This window comes from Triticum aestivum, chromosome 5D (genome assembly GCF_018294505.1).
Source record: "Triticum aestivum cultivar Chinese Spring chromosome 5D, IWGSC CS RefSeq v2.1, whole genome shotgun sequence".
Lineage (NCBI taxonomy): Eukaryota > Viridiplantae > Streptophyta > Magnoliopsida > Poales > Poaceae > Triticum > Triticum aestivum.
In genome coordinates this window covers 468582344-468598830 of record NC_057808.1, presented here as the reverse complement: position 1 = coordinate 468598830, position 16487 = coordinate 468582344, and the positions used below count along the sequence as shown (strand labels likewise).

The window sequence follows — 16487 nt, the reverse complement described above, 5'->3', positions numbered from 1 at the left end:
TGACGTCCTCTTGTTGCAGGCGGAAGAAACAAGCAACGCCCATGCATGCATGCACCGCGCGTGGCCGCCACCCATGTCCATGCGCGCGCGCGCGCTCGCTGGCTCGAACCGGATGCCTTCTTCCTACACCCTCCACTTGTGCCTAGCTCGATCCCTCGGCTCCACCCGCTGATATCGAGTACAAAATCCAAACCCTCTTGAACAGTCCTGTGGATGACACGAATATATCAATATTGTAGATATTTGGTTTGAGGCGTGAGGCTTGGGGAATGCATCCTTGCTTTTTTAGGCGGGAGCATCTAAATGATCCGGATGAGGCAGAGAAGAGAACAAAGGTCGCTCGGGGCATGTGAAACTATCATCAGACACGTCAAGCATGCCAAAAACTTTAGCCGGGACGCTTTTGACGACACCTGATTCCCGCTCAATGCCTAAGGTTTCGTCTCGAATTATTTATCGAGGGAACTGATGTTCCCTGTTTCCGGACCATGAATTAATACATACACGACGTTGCTAATTGTTTTACTCAATGTATATATACTATGTCACATCTAAGCTCATGTTGTGTCTTAGTTTTTTTTTTGTTTTTTGTTGCTGCATTATATATTTGTGGGAGCTTAGATGTGACATTCTTAAAAAAACATCTAGATATGAATTAGACAAACTGTATGCTGATACTCTGAATACGGGCCAACATTGAGCAAGTACGATCGACGCCTTGCTATTAAGGCACAATCGCCAATTTGCCAGTGTAGGACCGTGGGTTAAAGGTGCAATGCTGAGTAGCCTGGATCCCTCCGCTACGAAACGACCCACAATAAGCTGCGCAACTGACAGCCCCGTCTCACCAATGTCGTCGCGCATTGCACGATCAGGGCCAGGACTAAAAAGCCACTTTCCTAAAGCACAAGAGCAACCCAGCGGCTTTAACGACTTTCACTGGTAAGAACCCCAATCAGCCGAGCGCGATCACACGAAGTGGCAATGCACGATGAGTCGTGTGCCACGGCGCGCCGCGCGCGTGCCGCCGCGCGCCGGGGGTTAAGCCGGCGCGTGCCCGTCGGGGTGCTCTGCTGGCCGTTCGTCTGCCGTCCGATCAAAGCCACGGACGGCCATGATGGGTTTCCTTTGCCCAAACCCAAGGCGGCGGCAGGGGTACGAGGAGTGGAGGGAACACGGAGACGCGAATGTGGAATATAAATTGGGACGACCAGAGGTCAGACGCTACCATCCAAGAATCTCCGCAAGTGTACTGCCGTCTCCACTCCACCAGGGATAGATACGAGCAAATCATTGTAGCTTCGTAGCTCGGGGTCGGGGGCAACCACGTGTGTGTGTGACAGAGGAAGAGAGAGATGCCGTCGACGAAGCTGCCGGCGGCCGACGCGACGGGAGGGAAGGCGGCGGCGCAGGGGGAGGGGGAGGGGGAGCGGTACCCGGTGGAGGAGGTGGCGCTGGTGGTGCCGGAGACGGACGACCCGGCGACGCCGGTGATGACATTCCGGGCGTGGACGCTGGGGCTCGCCTCCTGCGTGGTGCTCATCTTCCTCAACACCTTCTTCACGTACCGCACGCAGCCGCTCACCATCTCGGGCATCCTGGCCCAGATCCTGGTGCTCCCCGTCGGCCGCTTCATGGCGTCCGTGCTGCCCGACCGCGAGGTCAGGCTGCTGGGCGGCCGCCTCGGGAGCTTCAACCTCAACCCGGGGCCCTTCAACATCAAGGAGCACGTCATCATCACCATCTTCGCCAACTGCGGCGTCTCCTACGGCGGCGGCGACGCCTACTCCATCGGCGCCATCACCGTCATGAAGGCCTACTACAAGCAGTCGCTCAGCTTCCTCTGCGCCCTCCTCATCGTCCTCTCCACGCAGGTCCGATATCTTCTTCATCAGTCTCGTCTGTTCAATTTCCTGGACCATGGTTAATTAGCGTCATTCACAGAATCGAATGTTCAAAAAATTATTTTCAAGTTCTGTTGATCATTTGTCAACAAGTTGCTAGCATACGCATCAAGGAATTGACAGTGCTCTCTGTTCCGTTTGGTGTTCGATTCCACACGCGAATGCGACGGGCACGACTGGCACGAGGCATCTAGCTAAGGACTAGGAGATGTGACCAACACTATAGATGTCTGGCTGCCAATCGATGGTGTGATGTTTTGGTCCGCGTAGAGAGTTACCGCCAATGATTCTTCGGAGAAAGGATGGAGGAAAATCTTAGCGCGTCAGTGAGAATCCATGGCCCTAAGAATAATTGGCGGAATTCTGTTCTTCTTGCGTATGCATGCACCATGCCTCTAGTGAATTTCATCGTGGTCAACTTTGAAATTCTGTCAGGTTGCGGTCATCAGTGCAATATTGCATCGTGGACGTATATTCTCCAAAAAGAATATTACATCATGGATGCACTGTCATGTCATTAAGCGATTATTAGTTAAATATAATCCAAAAGAAAAGTGTCTGTGTTTTTACTCATGTGATGTGAGTACATACAAAAGCAAACACTAGAGAAAGTGTACTTTTTTTTGAGTAACTGGAGAAAGTGTACTGACTTGTGCAAAACTACATGCAGATTCTGGGCTATGGCTGGGCTGGCATGCTGAGGAGGTTCCTGGTTGACCCTGCCGAGATGTGGTGGCCTTCCAATCTCGCCCAGGTCTCCCTCTTCAGGTAGTGATAATCTTTGCAACGCGAGGAAGATTCTGCAGTCCAAGATTTTTTTCTCGAGAAAATACACTGTTAGTTGGTGCTAATCAAGCGATCGTCGGAATGCAGGGCGCTGCACGAGACGAAGGAGGGCGGGAAGCCGTCGACGGGCCCGTCGAGGATGCGCTTCTTCCTCATCTTCTTCTTCGCGAGCTTCGCCTACTACGCGCTCCCCGGCTACCTGCTTCCCATCCTGACCTTCTTCTCGTGGGCGTGCTGGGTGTGGCCGCGCAGCATCACGGCGCAGCAGGTCGGGTCCGGCTACCACGGCCTGGGCGTGGGCGCCTTCACGCTGGACTGGGCGGGCATCTCGGCGTACCACGGCAGCCCGCTGGTGGCGCCGTGGGCGTCCATCGCCAACACGGCCGTCGGCTTCGTCATGTTCATCTACGTCATCGTGCCGCTCTGCTACTGGCGCTTCAACACCTTCGACGCCCGCCGCTTCCCCATCTTCTCCAACCAGCTCTTCACGGCGGCGGGCCAGAAGTACGACACCACCAAGGTGCTCACCAGCGACTTCGACCTCAACGTCGCCGCCTACGACAGCTACGGCAAGCTCTACCTCAGCCCGCTCTTCGCCATCTCCATCGGCTCCGGGTTCCTCCGCTTCTCCGCCACCATCGTGCACGTGCTGCTCTTCCACGGCGCCGACATGTGGCGGCAGAGCCGGAGGGCCATCGGCGCCGCGGCCAAGCTCGACGTGCACGCCAGGCTCATGCAGAGGTACAAGCAGGTGCCGCAGTGGTGGTTCCTGGTGCTGCTGGCGGGGAGCATCGCCGTGTCGCTGCTCATGTGCTTCGTGTGGAAGGAGCAGGTGCAGCTGCCATGGTGGGGCATGCTCTTCGCCTTCGCGCTCGCGTTCGTGGTCACCCTCCCCATCGGCGTCATCCAGGCCACCACCAACCAGGTATGGACACAAATGTGCATGGTTCTTCTTGTTCTTCAGTGTCTGCGCTGCACTGATCATCAACCGATTCATCGTCTGATCTGCTTGCAGCAACCCGGGTACGACATCATCGCGCAGTTCATGATCGGCTACGCGCTGCCCGGCAAGCCCATCGCCAACCTGCTCTTCAAGATCTACGGCCGGATCAGCACCGTGCACGCGCTCTCCTTCCTCGCCGACCTCAAGCTCGGCCACTACATGAAGATCCCTCCACGCTGCATGTACACCGCCCAGGTACGTGACACTGACAGAGATAGATCTCTCAGCCTCCACAATGAACTAGGTGCTCATCACTCGCTGAACTAACCGACGTGCGCTTGCCCGGTGCAGCTGGTGGGCACGGTGGTGGCCGGCGTGGTGAACCTGGCAGTGGCGTGGTGGATGCTGGACAGCATCGACAACATCTGCGACGTGGAGGCGCTGCACCCGGACAGCCCCTGGACGTGCCCAAAGTACCGGGTCACCTTCGACGCGTCGGTGATCTGGGGCCTCATCGGGCCGGGGCGCCTCTTCGGCCAACACGGGCTGTACCGGAACCTGGTGTGGCTGTTCGTGGTGGGCGCCGTGCTGCCGGTGCCGGTGTGGCTGCTGAGCAGGGCGTTCCCGGAGAAGAAGTGGATCGCGCTCGTCAACGTGCCCGTCATCTCCTACGGCTTCGCCGGGATGCCGCCGGCCACGCCCACCAACATCGCCAGCTGGCTCGTCACCGGCACCGTCTTCAACTTCTTCGTCTTCAGGTACCGCAAGGGGTGGTGGCAGAAGTACAACTACGTGCTGTCGGCGGCGCTCGACGCCGGCACCGCCTTCATGGGGGTGCTCATCTTCTTCGCGCTCCAGAACGCGCACCACGACCTCAAGTGGTGGGGCACCGAGGTCGACCACTGCCCGCTCGCCACCTGCCCCACCGCGCCCGGCATCGTCGTCAAGGGCTGCCCGGTCTTCTGAGCACCAACTAAGCTCGCCGGAGCAGCATCGGACACTGCCCGCCATGTATGTAGCTAGCAGCGATCGTCGTCTGGATTGACAGAGGAAGCCATGAATTCAACCTCTCTGCATCAATTACCCGATGCAGCCGCCCGCCCTGAGTCACATTGTGAACATTGTGTGTTTTGTTTTTCTCCAAGGAAATCAAATGCCTAGCTTATATAAAATCATCGCTCTGAATATACTCACAGGCAAATCACACCCTTCACTATTAGTGTGATGAATCCACAGAGAAATGGTCAATGCAAAGTAGCAAGCAAATCAATCCCAGAGAATACAGGAATACACACAATTTAACAGAAGAGAATGATAAGAACAGAGCATATTCACTATTCTCAATTGTCACCTATCAGGCTATCAGCAGAGTGACATGAGAGGGAGGCACCTGTGGTCATCGTGGGCCGTCGGGCACGCTGGAGTGGATGGTTCAGAGCGGCAGCTCGAAGACCTCGTCTCCTCTCGCGGCGATGTGCTTCCTGCAGACCCACCCAATGTGGCCGTCGTCTCTGTACCTCACGCGCCACAGGCCAAACCTCTGCGCAATGTCCATCCCTGTTAGAACTCCTTGTCCTCTCAGGAAATCCACGAGCCACTGCCTGGCCGCTTTCATGTCCTCCCCCATGTCATTGGCGCCGCTGTTCCTCGCCCTCCCGTACATTGCTGCCGCGCCTAGAGCCCCCACCGACGCGGCGCCGTACATGGCTGAGGAGTCGAGCAGGTGCACCACCTCCCTGCTCAGGTCAGGGATCATCTCCCCCATCCCGACGATGAAATGTGCGCCGATCTTCAGGGCGAATGTCAAGAGCTTCATGAACTTGCTCATGTAGGGCAGCAGGGACTGCACCGCTTGGTTGTCCACCTGGATCAGATCGCACCCGATCTGATCCTCCACCACATGCATCTCTCTTCGGAACTCGCACAGCATGTGCACCCGCAGGGATCGCATGCCAGGCAGGATTCTTGTGACCAGCTTCTTGGAGCGGTTGTCTAGGCTGACAAGGTAGAACATCTGGGGCACTTTTCGGTCTTCCAGTTGAATGCTGTAGTTCATCACGTAGTCCATCTTCCTGTGGAGCTCGGTCACAAGGTGATACTCGTAGTACCTCAGGCTAGCAATCTCTTCCTTCAGGTCCCTTATTCCTTGCTCTATTATCTTCAGTCTTTGGAGAACCATCTCGACACCTCTCGCGATGCCCAGGATGGAGGGATCGACCACGTCTGCTTCTGGGATGGTTTCAGGCTGCTGCAGATTGTCTGGGGTGACGGCGAGTTCAGTCGCGAGAAACTGTAAATCATAGTACCTACGGTGCAAAACTTCATGGAAGTCATCATCTGATAGCAGATCTCTGGCATGGTCTGATCCTGATCTTAAGATGAGCCTTTTATTGCTTTCAACTGCACTCCAGGTATGCTGATAATCATATATACTTTCTGCCGGCAGTGACAGTAGAATTTGCTTAATTTTTTTCAGAGGGAGCTGCTGAGTTGCACGGAACCTTCGCGGTATGAGATATTTCACACAGTCAGGCCTGAGAATGCTTTCCTTGAACGTCATATTGGGAGACAAGTTCAGTATCGCTGGGATTACAAACTTGTGGAGTAGCCTCACCATGTCCGTAATATTTCTATCAGAGCATGCAAGCACATCTATGGATGAGCCAAACTTCATTCCCAGCTCCACCTTTACATGGACACCATTAATCACTGTATAAATAAGGTTTTTCTCCAGGTTATAAACTGCTTCCTGCTGCCCAAGACACATGATTTTGTTATGCAGACGAACCTGGAAAGCAAAATTTCCTTTAGAAAATCGAATCTGTATCTATACTACACTGAAGCAATATCCAGGTGTAACCACCAGTCAGTATATATGTTCAAGAGTAAATATCAGAAAAAGCACAACAACTGCGGCATTGTTTTTGCAAAGCCTCAACTTCTAAAAAATAAAGGATCTTGCAATATATTGGCAGCTACAAACTACATTAGTAATTAGCTGTTGGTGTATGTTTTTACCTGCAGTCTTGGAAAGAAGTCACTTGTCAGGAGCATGTGTATATCTTCACATTCGAGACGCCTTCCAACAAATCTGCATTCCGGCATAGTTAACTGCCATTTCTCAGCCCCTCCTTTGTTTTCCTCAAGAATGGCTGGTAGTAAGAGTAATGTATGTGGGTTCCCAGGGTCCTGTTCATAGCATAATTCGAGTTCCAGCAATATATTTATGATGTCACTGGCCTGTAAGGATGCACCAGTTCTCCAGTTTGACCTTGGAATTTGGTTGCGCAGCTTCTCTTGCAGCATCTTCTCCAGCTCCTCTTTGTGGACAAAACCACCACTACTCTCTATCTTGATTGACTTCAATGTAGCTAGTTGGCTGAGGACATCTCGGCAGAACCATTCACAATTCATCACCAGAAGTCCAAGTTCCTCAAAAAATATTATTTCACCCAAGGTATGCAGTGATCTGGCAACAGCACGTCTCCTTGTGTCGACTTTCTCCACATTATCACGCCTCGATCTCAATCTTAGCACTGGAATGTTGAGCTGGCATATCTCGCAGAACTCAGCCCACCTGATCACGGCTCTCTTATTCTTCAACCTCCAGTCATGCAAAATCTTGATCAAATCATTACATACTTCATAAACTTGAGGAACTTGTTGGGTTATTGTCTTTGTTGTCTTTCGCAAGTGGTGAGTGAGTTTGCTTACTGAAACCAACGATCTTGAGTCAACAGCGAAAACAGTGGGGTAAATTTCTGCATGTGATTGGAAGTCTTCTCTGAGCCTTTGTACAACGGCAGCAATTGGCTGTAGCCCTTCTGGTAAATGAGATACCTTGTCATAATGGGTGAGAACTATAGTTACACAGGGTCGAAACGAGTGTGATACTCTCCGCCTATAATTTGAAATCAAGAACCTCAGCCAATATATGAGTTCCCATTCAATCTCGTCTATGCCTTTTGGATATTTAGTAGCAGGCTTTCCAACCAAACTAGACACAATCATGAAAAAGCTTGGACCACCAAGCACCACGAACATGAAATCATGCAACGCAAAACTTCCTTCATTTCCACCGAGATTACACATTGTCAACTTTGTGTTGCCATCAAAGATTGAGTTCATCTTATTCTCATCGGTGAATGGCATCTGCTCAACTGGAGTCTTCAGAGTTTTTCTTGCATCCATGCGAGGCAAATTCATTGAATTCATGCACTGATTCATGGAGCTACATAGCGTGCTTTTACCTGAGAGCACATGCAAATTGAAGCATGTTATAACCAATTCTCGAACATAATGAGATTTGTTTTTGTAAAGCTGTCATGTAAGGTACAGATATTTTATAGTGAAGTCAACAAAATGTAGGTACTAATTTAGCAGGCCCACATATCATGTGAATGTGAAGGAGATTGCATCAAAATGATATTTGACATGATCAGAAAATTCACAGGTTATTAAAATTGTATGCTGGACAAAATAAAACTAGTATTGCCTTATTTCTGCCTATAGATTAGCAAAAAGGAGGGTACTGATGGGTGAAACTGCACCTGCTAATTCTTGGCCACACAGAACAACTCGGCAGCATGTAGGAGCACTTAGTGGCAAATCAAGCAAATCATTTGGCAGAACCAAACTCCCGTTCTGGCCAAGTTTCTCATAAATTTGGCCTGTCTTGCCTGCAACATGCAAAGGTGTTTCATGAAGATCAATTTCTTCAATCCATGGATTGACCTGCAAAGTATTCATAATGGTCTGTAAGACTGCTTCCCCCTCAACTCCCTTGCACCCTCTGAATGACAAAATTCGAAGAGTGGCATTCCTTTGTAAGGTTGTAAAGATATTGACAACATCACTTGATCTCAGGCTTGCATCATCACATATTGCCAGCTGAATAAGGCTCTGGTTTGTCTCCAACATCTGCAAGATTGCAGCCACACCATATCTACCTATATTTGTTCTCTCTCCCCCAAAACTCAAAACCTTCAAAGTGGAATTGGCTTGTGTCTGAAGTGGTGAGAATGTGCTAAGAGGGCATAACAAATGCTCCAATCCAACTCCACCAAAGCGATTCCCATCCAAAGTCAAGCTCTCTAAATACTTGTTCTTGAACAGTCCTGCAGCTATATACACCACTGCTTTGTCCCTGAGGCAACACTTGGTAAGTTTGACAACTTTTAGGCTCCTATTCCGGTCGAGGACCTCTCTAAGTTCTTTGGTCCATCTGGACTTCAGAGGGACACCTGTCATGTCCAATGTTGTCACCGTGGTGTTCCACGCCAAAGCACAAGCAACCCGTTGCAGGCCTGTAGAATTGATATTGCTGTAAATCCTCATGTTTCCAGTTTCTGGCAGGAACTCAACAATTTTACAGTTGTTCATGCCACCTCTTGTATCACGACCGCGTCCCCATATATGCACCTCCACTCTGCGGTTGCGTGCCAGCACAGCAGAGATAAGCGGAGCCGCTGGAATGGAGTTGTTGTCAAGTATAATCAGCAGCTTCAACATATAGTTCACCTCAATCATCTTGGAGAGTTCTTCTGCTCCCTTGGAGCCCATGGAGTCTTCCCATACTTGAAACTCTTCCACACTTCTGTTCTTTGCCAAAGCTGACGCAAGCAGTGTCGCTCCAGCAGCTCCAATTCTACAATCATTGAAAACAACTGCTTTCAAGGTGTTGTTCCTTTGGAGCATTTCCGAGAGTGGGACTAAAGCAACAGCTGATTTTGTGCTAAACACATTTTTTTGGAACTCCACATGCTTCACATTCGAGCCTGGGCCTAAGTATGAACAGAGAAGTTGGATTGCTTCAGGCTGCCATTCAATACCATGAAAAAGGAGATTAGTCACGCCTCTGTAGCTCTCTTTCGAATCCACAAGATGATGCAGAAACTCAAGCAGAAAGTTGACACCATTCTGGTCTGTACAAATATGGATCCTTAGTGATCTCTCACTTTCCATAGACAAGCCCGATCCAGAGTTTGCTGCAACCTGGTAGAACGCGATGTTCTCAATGTCCTTGTACTCCTGTAAATCAATTTCTGCAACATCTCTGATATACTCCTGGTTAGATGGTGATGGTGCCATGATGATCCCATCACCCATACTTGGAGGTGTCGATGAAGAGCAGTTGAATGAGGGACGGGAAGCAGAGGTGAAGGTTTACCTTTACCATGCAAGTAGAATTCAGATGTATATAGGTGTCTGAACAAAACAGATTTCACAGGCAGATGTCATATATGGCAACTGGAAAGAAAGTTTTCTAAAGAAAACGAGTGCAAGGCAAGGTCAGGCATCAGATTCCTGGCTTGTCTAGGGAGCATGATAAAGAAAGGAATAATCTTTATTTTGCTTTGCTTGTCTGAAGGAACATGATTGGCAAAGCTAATAAGTTCCAAGTATACGGAATCACTTGCGTAGTTCCACGTACTAAGGTATCAAAGTTGTATGCTGAAAGCCTGAAAATATCAAAGTTTTGCTTTGATTATCAACTTTTTAAAGCATCAACCATGACTCCACTATATGTATGATCCATCCTAACTACGTGCACCCATCCAGATATAACACATAGATATTGCAACGCCAGCACAAATTTTGACAGGAAACATCTACATTGTCAAACAATAAACTTAAAATTTTGTTCACTTGTTTCATTGCAGAATTCAGGAAATAAAAGAAGATTTACTTCCCATTGTCTTACATCACTGGTAATCAATTTGCTTATTTCTTAATTTTAACATTATATTGCAGTGTGCGCTTTAATCAGAAAAAGATTCTCAGAAGTGTCCAGGAAGTAAAGAATAAGTGCAGGATGCCTTTAATATTCAGATAATAAAAGTTAGCCCATCCTTTTCCCCTCTTAATGTCTACAGAGACTGAGCCTTATATGAGCTTCACACAACTTGTAGATTTCCATCAAACCAAGCACATTGTAGAGTTACTTAATTGTTAAGGTGCTAGGAGTAGAAAGAAACAAAATGCATACATACTTACCACCAAGTGCAGCCAGAGTGAAGAACTGCTATCTGAAGAAGCAAGCAGTAACAAGGCTGATACTGCTACTTTATTTTATCCTTCACTTCGCCACAGTTTCGGCTCAGCAAGGTATGAAAATAACTTCTGGCTCCTGATTCCAAAATGCTCATGCGCTATTTAGTCTTTATTTTCCATTTTTTTAATCTTATTATTTCTAATCATCCCAGTGTTTCTTCTTTCAAAATTCTATTAACATAAAATCCAATCTCAGAGTAAGCAATATAGTAAAGACTAACAGTCTGAAACATGCCGTATGGTAGCTTGGTAGAGTGAGGATATGTGCATATCTGAAATAGCATATACCGAGTGATTTAACTCTGTTACTGAAAACAAAGATATGCAGACTTTAAACCATGTAAACCCGGGGAGGGGGGAGCCACTATTGCCAGATCCACTGCTCAAAGTTACATAAGCAGATTTCTGTCAGAATCATTAGTGGGTATATTTATTGCTCTTGAGATACAAAAACTTTTGAGCCTGAGAAATCATGGCCTCATTGCTGTTCATACTTAGATTCATGGGGTGCTATGCTAACAAGATAAAGTCAACTGTAACCTTGACCCCCTAGTAAATACAGAAATAATCACTGAACATTGAAAAGAACCATCCAGTAACTGAAATAGTGTGATCTGAATTCATTTGTCTCCCAGATAAATCAATGAACCACCGAACCATTTAAGGAATTTGAAGAAATACTTACACCTATAAATTTTCAAGCAGAGGATCGCAACTGGGAGAAGCAATGGTGCATAGCGGATGAGCAAACACCAGATGATATCCTACAGATTGCTCTTAGCTGGGCATGTGGTCCTGGAGGTGCAGATTGTACGATGATTGAGCCTAACAAATCATGTTACCTTCCCAATACAGTCAGGGACCATGCATCTTATGCCTTCAACAGCTACTGGCAAAAATACAAGAAACATGGTGGTTCTTGCTACTTCAATGCAGCTGCAATGGTCACCAACCTAAATCCAAGTATGTTCATAACCTAAACCATCATTAGGGCATACACTTTTGCAGGTTGAAATTCCACTAGCAAGATCAAACATGCAGAGCACAAGCACGCATCACACACACAAGATACCCGCACGCCACAAGCACACACACACACGCACGCACGCACGGACGTAAGGAAGTTCTTTTCTTTGGAATCAGCGTGTACTCTTAGAGAATTTAGGATAGCATCCAAATATAAATAACTTATCTTACTCCTTATTCATAATATAAGCAGTTTTTGAATTTGTGCTAGTCAAACATTTTTAGGTTTGACCATCGATATAGAAAGAATTACCAGCTTAGACAATATGAAACTGACATGAATATTGTCATAATTATATTTAGGATTTGTTTGAAACAACATATTTTTGAGAAAATTATGATCAAAGTGTTACTTTGAGAACCGTGTAAATGGTCTAGGCTACTTATATTGTGAATGACAGGGAGTATACAAAAACATTATTGTTCTCAGCCATGTCATTCACTTCGTGCTGTCATGCCAATGCAGGTCGTAAGTCATGTAACTTTGAAGTGGTGCCCTGATATAACGGTGGGCGAAGCACTGGAAGATGCATGCATTCCTGGTTTTCTTCTACTGATCCTTCAGGAAAAGAATGGAAAAAATGTTCGGCACATTTTCCGTCTTTGTGGAGGGGATGCCATTACTCGAATCAGGAGGGCAATGTCTAATATTGCTCCATACTTCAAAATGTGTCAACTCTGTGTCTCATCGTAATCAGACTCTTTTCAATTTTAGTCATGTACCTGGTTTTGTATCAATAAAAGTTGAGCAAGTTTTTATATGGTGTGTAAAGGGGTAGAGACCCAAACAGCTAGGAGATAATCAAGCAATAATCACTATGGTTATCTGACACTTGTAGCGCAAATAGATCAAATCATTGCTACACTAAGTAGTGCCCGTGCCCGTGCCCGTGCCCGATCTCTACAATGTTAAATAAATTATAATGATACAAGTTACGGGAGCACGGTGAACCAAACTATAACCTGAAAATGAGGATATTTTGTTGATGGATGGAAGCAGAGAGATTGACAGACAGAAATCAAGCTGACCATGTTTGCAAGGACAACCACGAGAGCCAAGATCCCGTGATTGTCATGGAAAAAGTATTGGCATTAAATCTAAAGAAACAAGAGACGCAGCTTCATTGGCATGAGCAATTGATCGGACTGTTAAGCAGGATGTACAAATGAGGAGGTGCGAAACATCAAGGGAACTGTTTTATTTTAATTATTCTCTAAAGGCATGAGAAAGATGTGTGCCACAGCAGTACAATCATGACCTAATAGAGCGACTGATACAAAGCCTTGTGTAAAGTAGACATAGTTTTCACCCGATAAAACACAATACAATCAGAAGAGCAGGCTGGCCCAAGCAGCAATGAATGCAAAGCCACCGATCGGTGCTGGTGAAGAGAACTTCCTGTCTTCAAGGTAAGCCACAGTGTAGCACCTAGAAATGGAAATGAGCAACAATCATTGTGCAATCCCATCATTCCAAACAACGCAAACGAAATCCAAGACCAGCGGTCCTCGTTTTCTTTGCATCCCACGAAAACTCACAGTGCAATCTAAAGACAAACACATACACACACTTACGTTCCAGAGAAGAGCACAATTCCAGTTGTCAGAAGCCCTCCGAACTGCATGCACAGCAAAGAACCGCGTGAATTAGCGCGCAGCTAGATAAAAGAAAAAAAGCGAAAGCGCGATGCGGGCGTTAGTACTGACGATGTTGGGGCGCTTCGTCATGGGAGCCCCGAGCAGCGCCGCGGTGTGGACGAGATGGTACAGGGAGGCGGTCTGCCAAATCTGTCAAAAAATTCCCCACAAGCCACAACTGTAAGACGCAGATTGATTCATGATTTGGAGGGACGGGTCGGAAGTGGGACGAGGGAGCGGGCCGGGATCGATGGACGGAGAGTGGCCGGGTGTACCTCTTTGTATCTAGGGTTCTGCGGGCGGAACATGTGCGCTCCGTAGGTGCCCAGTCCAAGAGCAGCGACCCCTGCTCGACCAATTTCACCCAGCCGTCAGAGTGCGGAAGCAACCGGAGGAGGAGGAGGAGGGGAAGAGGGGAGGGGGGTGGGGTTACCGGAGACGGCGGCCACCTTGTGCCATAGCATCGGGTCCGTCGGCATCACCATCTTCTTCTCCCTCTTCGGGTCGTCGTCTCCGTTCGCTCGGTTGCTTCTGCTTGCGCTTTCCTTCCCTCTCCGCTGGTGGTTGGCGTTTTTTTAGGGAGTTGGCGTTTTGCTGCCAGCAGTCAACTATTTTCTGTGGCCAAATCGGTCAAAACAGTTGTGAGACGTTGGATACTTGGATGAATGGCCAGCAAGGCGCATTGCTTAGAACAACTCCATAAAATTAGGTGTTGTATAATTTAAATCATTAAAAAGTGCATTTTACATCTTTATAAAAGAGTCAACTCCAACAGATGATATATATTGGTGATGTAAGTCTTCAACTCCAATAGATGATGAAAATAAAGATGTAAACGCGGCTGTGTACAACCACTGTACAACCGCATAAATTAAAATGAAAACATACCGAGTCGAACTTTAAATTTTCACATGTCCACAATATCAAATTATTACATAATCCTATATACCTAAGAGATTCATCTCCACTAACCTATTTATCTAAACATGCAGGCTATCCAAGTCATCATGTAGGTCCCACATATAGAAAGGTTTTTCTTCTCTATGTAATTTTCCTATAATAATTTCTACAACAATGCTACATGGCACGTATTTGTAACTCTTAACGTGCAACGTTTCATTACCAGCGTCCGCCTATACACCTGCCTTCTCTTTGTTTCCACTTCCAGCCGTAAAGCACGGACATATCTCTTCATTGGAAAAAACACAAAAAGATCGACCCCTCTGTCCCCCACAAAAAAGAACAACAGTTTTCTCACCTCGCTACGGCGGCTGCTGGGAGCCGATCCGATCTCTGCATCAGGGAACTGCTGCTCTCTTCGGCGGCTCTCTAGGAATCTCCTTGCCGGTGTATTGCGATGCGTGCGCTGGTCCTCCACTCCCCGTGTTTTTCTCCGTCGTGACTAGGTAGCTGCACAGCCATTGGGGAGGTCGATGTCGGCCGGTTCCAGCAGAGTCAGATCGGCGGCTGGTGGGTTTCTCATCTGAAGTTGGCTTTCTTTTCATCCTCGGAAGGAACTCGATCATTGGTGCATCGCTGGGCAGGGCCTCAGCAATGGCGTGGAGGTATTTGTTTTCTGCCTAGACGGAACACCCGGTGTACAGATGAGTCCACCGGGTCACCATGTCATCTAATTTTCATTTTTTTTCCTTTTCATCATGGAAGGAACACATTGGTGTGCCGCCGGGCAAGGCCTCAACCATGGCGTGGAGGTTTTCTCTTTTTGGCCTGGAAGGAACGCCCATACAGGAGTCCACCGGGTCACCATGTCATTAAATTTTTAATCTTCTTTCAGAACATGGCTACTCTCCGTCTCCTATGTAGTCGAGACGCTTCTCCATGCAATAGAAACGAATCAATACAAGCATGTAACCGACGACGACGAGGCAGGCGAGCAGTCGACTTCCTATAAAATTAAAATCTCCTGCTCACCACCTCCATGCCAAAATAACGTTGTCCTACTATACCAAGGCAAGCTGCTCTTACCTCTTCTTCCTGCCTCCCATTCCATGGTGGCCACCCAAACCCCAACCCCGGTTGTGTGCATGCCTTCACGGTTCATTCCCGAGTCCCGCCGCACCGTCTGCTGTACCGCCGTGTTGTACACTCACTGGTCCAGGTTACCAATGATCTGCCTCTTTTCACACAGACTTCACGGAGATGCACTTTCACTTGGACATAAGGTAACAAATATCTTTGTTGATTATACATTGTTTGATTGCTAATATATGCCTTTGTTTTCTTATGACTTTTTTACCAATTACTAATGTGTAATGGTGTGATGCCTTCCTTCACAATTAGGTCTTTCAACTTTACTGCCTTAGTTGCTCATTATTTTCCGTCATATTGATAGATGTCCCTCCCTAAGAATTTAAAAGTACGAGATATGTGTCTAACAGTATGCGAGTTTGTAAATTGCTCCATTGAACAAGTTAGTACACAAGTGCTCTTCCCAATAGGTTATCATATAAGTGTTGCAACTTCAATCCATCGGTCGGTATGCCTTTGCAAAATTAGGATAGACATAGAAGCATCAGAATTCAACATCTATACATATCTTAAACATGTTATGATTTTTTGGAAGTCGAAATATGTTCGGATTTTGCCTCTTCACGGAACACATATAAGTAGATTCATATTAACCGATTCATGAAATGATTTACCGATGTGGCCGAATAAGTTATTTCATGCAGTACAAATATGTTCTTCTTTTTCTCTATTAATAGTTTGTATGCATTTAATCTTGCCAGATGCATCCTGCCCATTTGGAGGAGGTATATTAAAATATTACCATGCCAATCTATTTATTGCCATTCATCTATACGATTGTGTTTCGCTTTGTTTTCTTCATCTTTGTTACAAAATGCACCCTATTCACCCTTAGGCGAATTTTCTTGCACTTATTCCTTGCAGAATGTGGCAATAGAGAACAATATATATATATTTGGTTGTTGCTTATCTAAGAAGAACCGTTGAACCGTTTCAAGATGCTAAGGTTAGCTTTCAATTTTAGATATTTTTCTTTAGTACTATATATGGTTTAATGGTCACATCTTATAATTTCTTGATCTACTATTGGTTTCACAACTAAATTTATGTTTAGTTCACATCCATGCAGTGGGAACACGGTGCCAGTG

General features: G+C 47.2%; 4 protein-coding genes across 4 annotated transcripts; 2 read left to right on the top strand and 2 right to left on the bottom strand.

The window, feature by feature from the left end:
* The first annotated feature begins 1230 nt into the window (after nucleotides 1-1230).
* On the top strand, nucleotides 1231-4770 carry LOC123122855 (oligopeptide transporter 3). The gene is made up of 5 exons (XM_044543218.1): nucleotides 1231-1874; nucleotides 2575-2672; nucleotides 2778-3615; nucleotides 3706-3888; nucleotides 3985-4770. Exons 1-5 carry the CDS (start codon nucleotides 1356-1358, stop codon nucleotides 4597-4599), a joined length of 2253 nt encoding a protein of 750 aa, XP_044399153.1. The 5' UTR covers nucleotides 1231-1355; the 3' UTR covers nucleotides 4600-4770.
* Nucleotides 4771-4798: 28 nt separating this feature from the next.
* Nucleotides 4799-11393, bottom strand: LOC123122854 (protein TORNADO 1). Its single transcript, XM_044543217.1, has 3 exons — nucleotides 8184-11393; nucleotides 6652-7883; nucleotides 4799-6421 (listed from the first exon to the last, which is right to left on the bottom strand). The coding sequence occupies exons 1-3, from the start codon at nucleotides 9739-9741 to the stop codon at nucleotides 5066-5068; spliced, it is 4146 nt and encodes a 1381-aa protein (XP_044399152.1). The 5' UTR covers nucleotides 9742-11393; the 3' UTR covers nucleotides 4799-5065.
* On the top strand, nucleotides 10518-12502 carry LOC123122856 (glucan endo-1,3-beta-glucosidase 1). Its single transcript, XM_044543219.1, has 3 exons — nucleotides 10518-10740; nucleotides 11392-11649; nucleotides 12179-12502. The coding sequence occupies exons 1-3, from the start codon at nucleotides 10614-10616 to the stop codon at nucleotides 12211-12213; spliced, it is 420 nt and encodes a 139-aa protein (XP_044399154.1). The 5' UTR covers nucleotides 10518-10613; the 3' UTR covers nucleotides 12214-12502.
* A 385-nt stretch (nucleotides 12503-12887) lies between these two features.
* On the bottom strand, nucleotides 12888-13941 carry LOC123122857 (transmembrane protein 256 homolog). The gene is made up of 5 exons (XM_044543220.1): nucleotides 13784-13941; nucleotides 13626-13696; nucleotides 13420-13500; nucleotides 13288-13331; nucleotides 12888-13141 (listed from the first exon to the last, which is right to left on the bottom strand). Exons 1-5 carry the CDS (start codon nucleotides 13833-13835, stop codon nucleotides 13042-13044), a joined length of 348 nt encoding a protein of 115 aa, XP_044399155.1. The 5' UTR covers nucleotides 13836-13941; the 3' UTR covers nucleotides 12888-13041.
* Between the last annotated feature and the right edge of the window lie 2546 nt (nucleotides 13942-16487).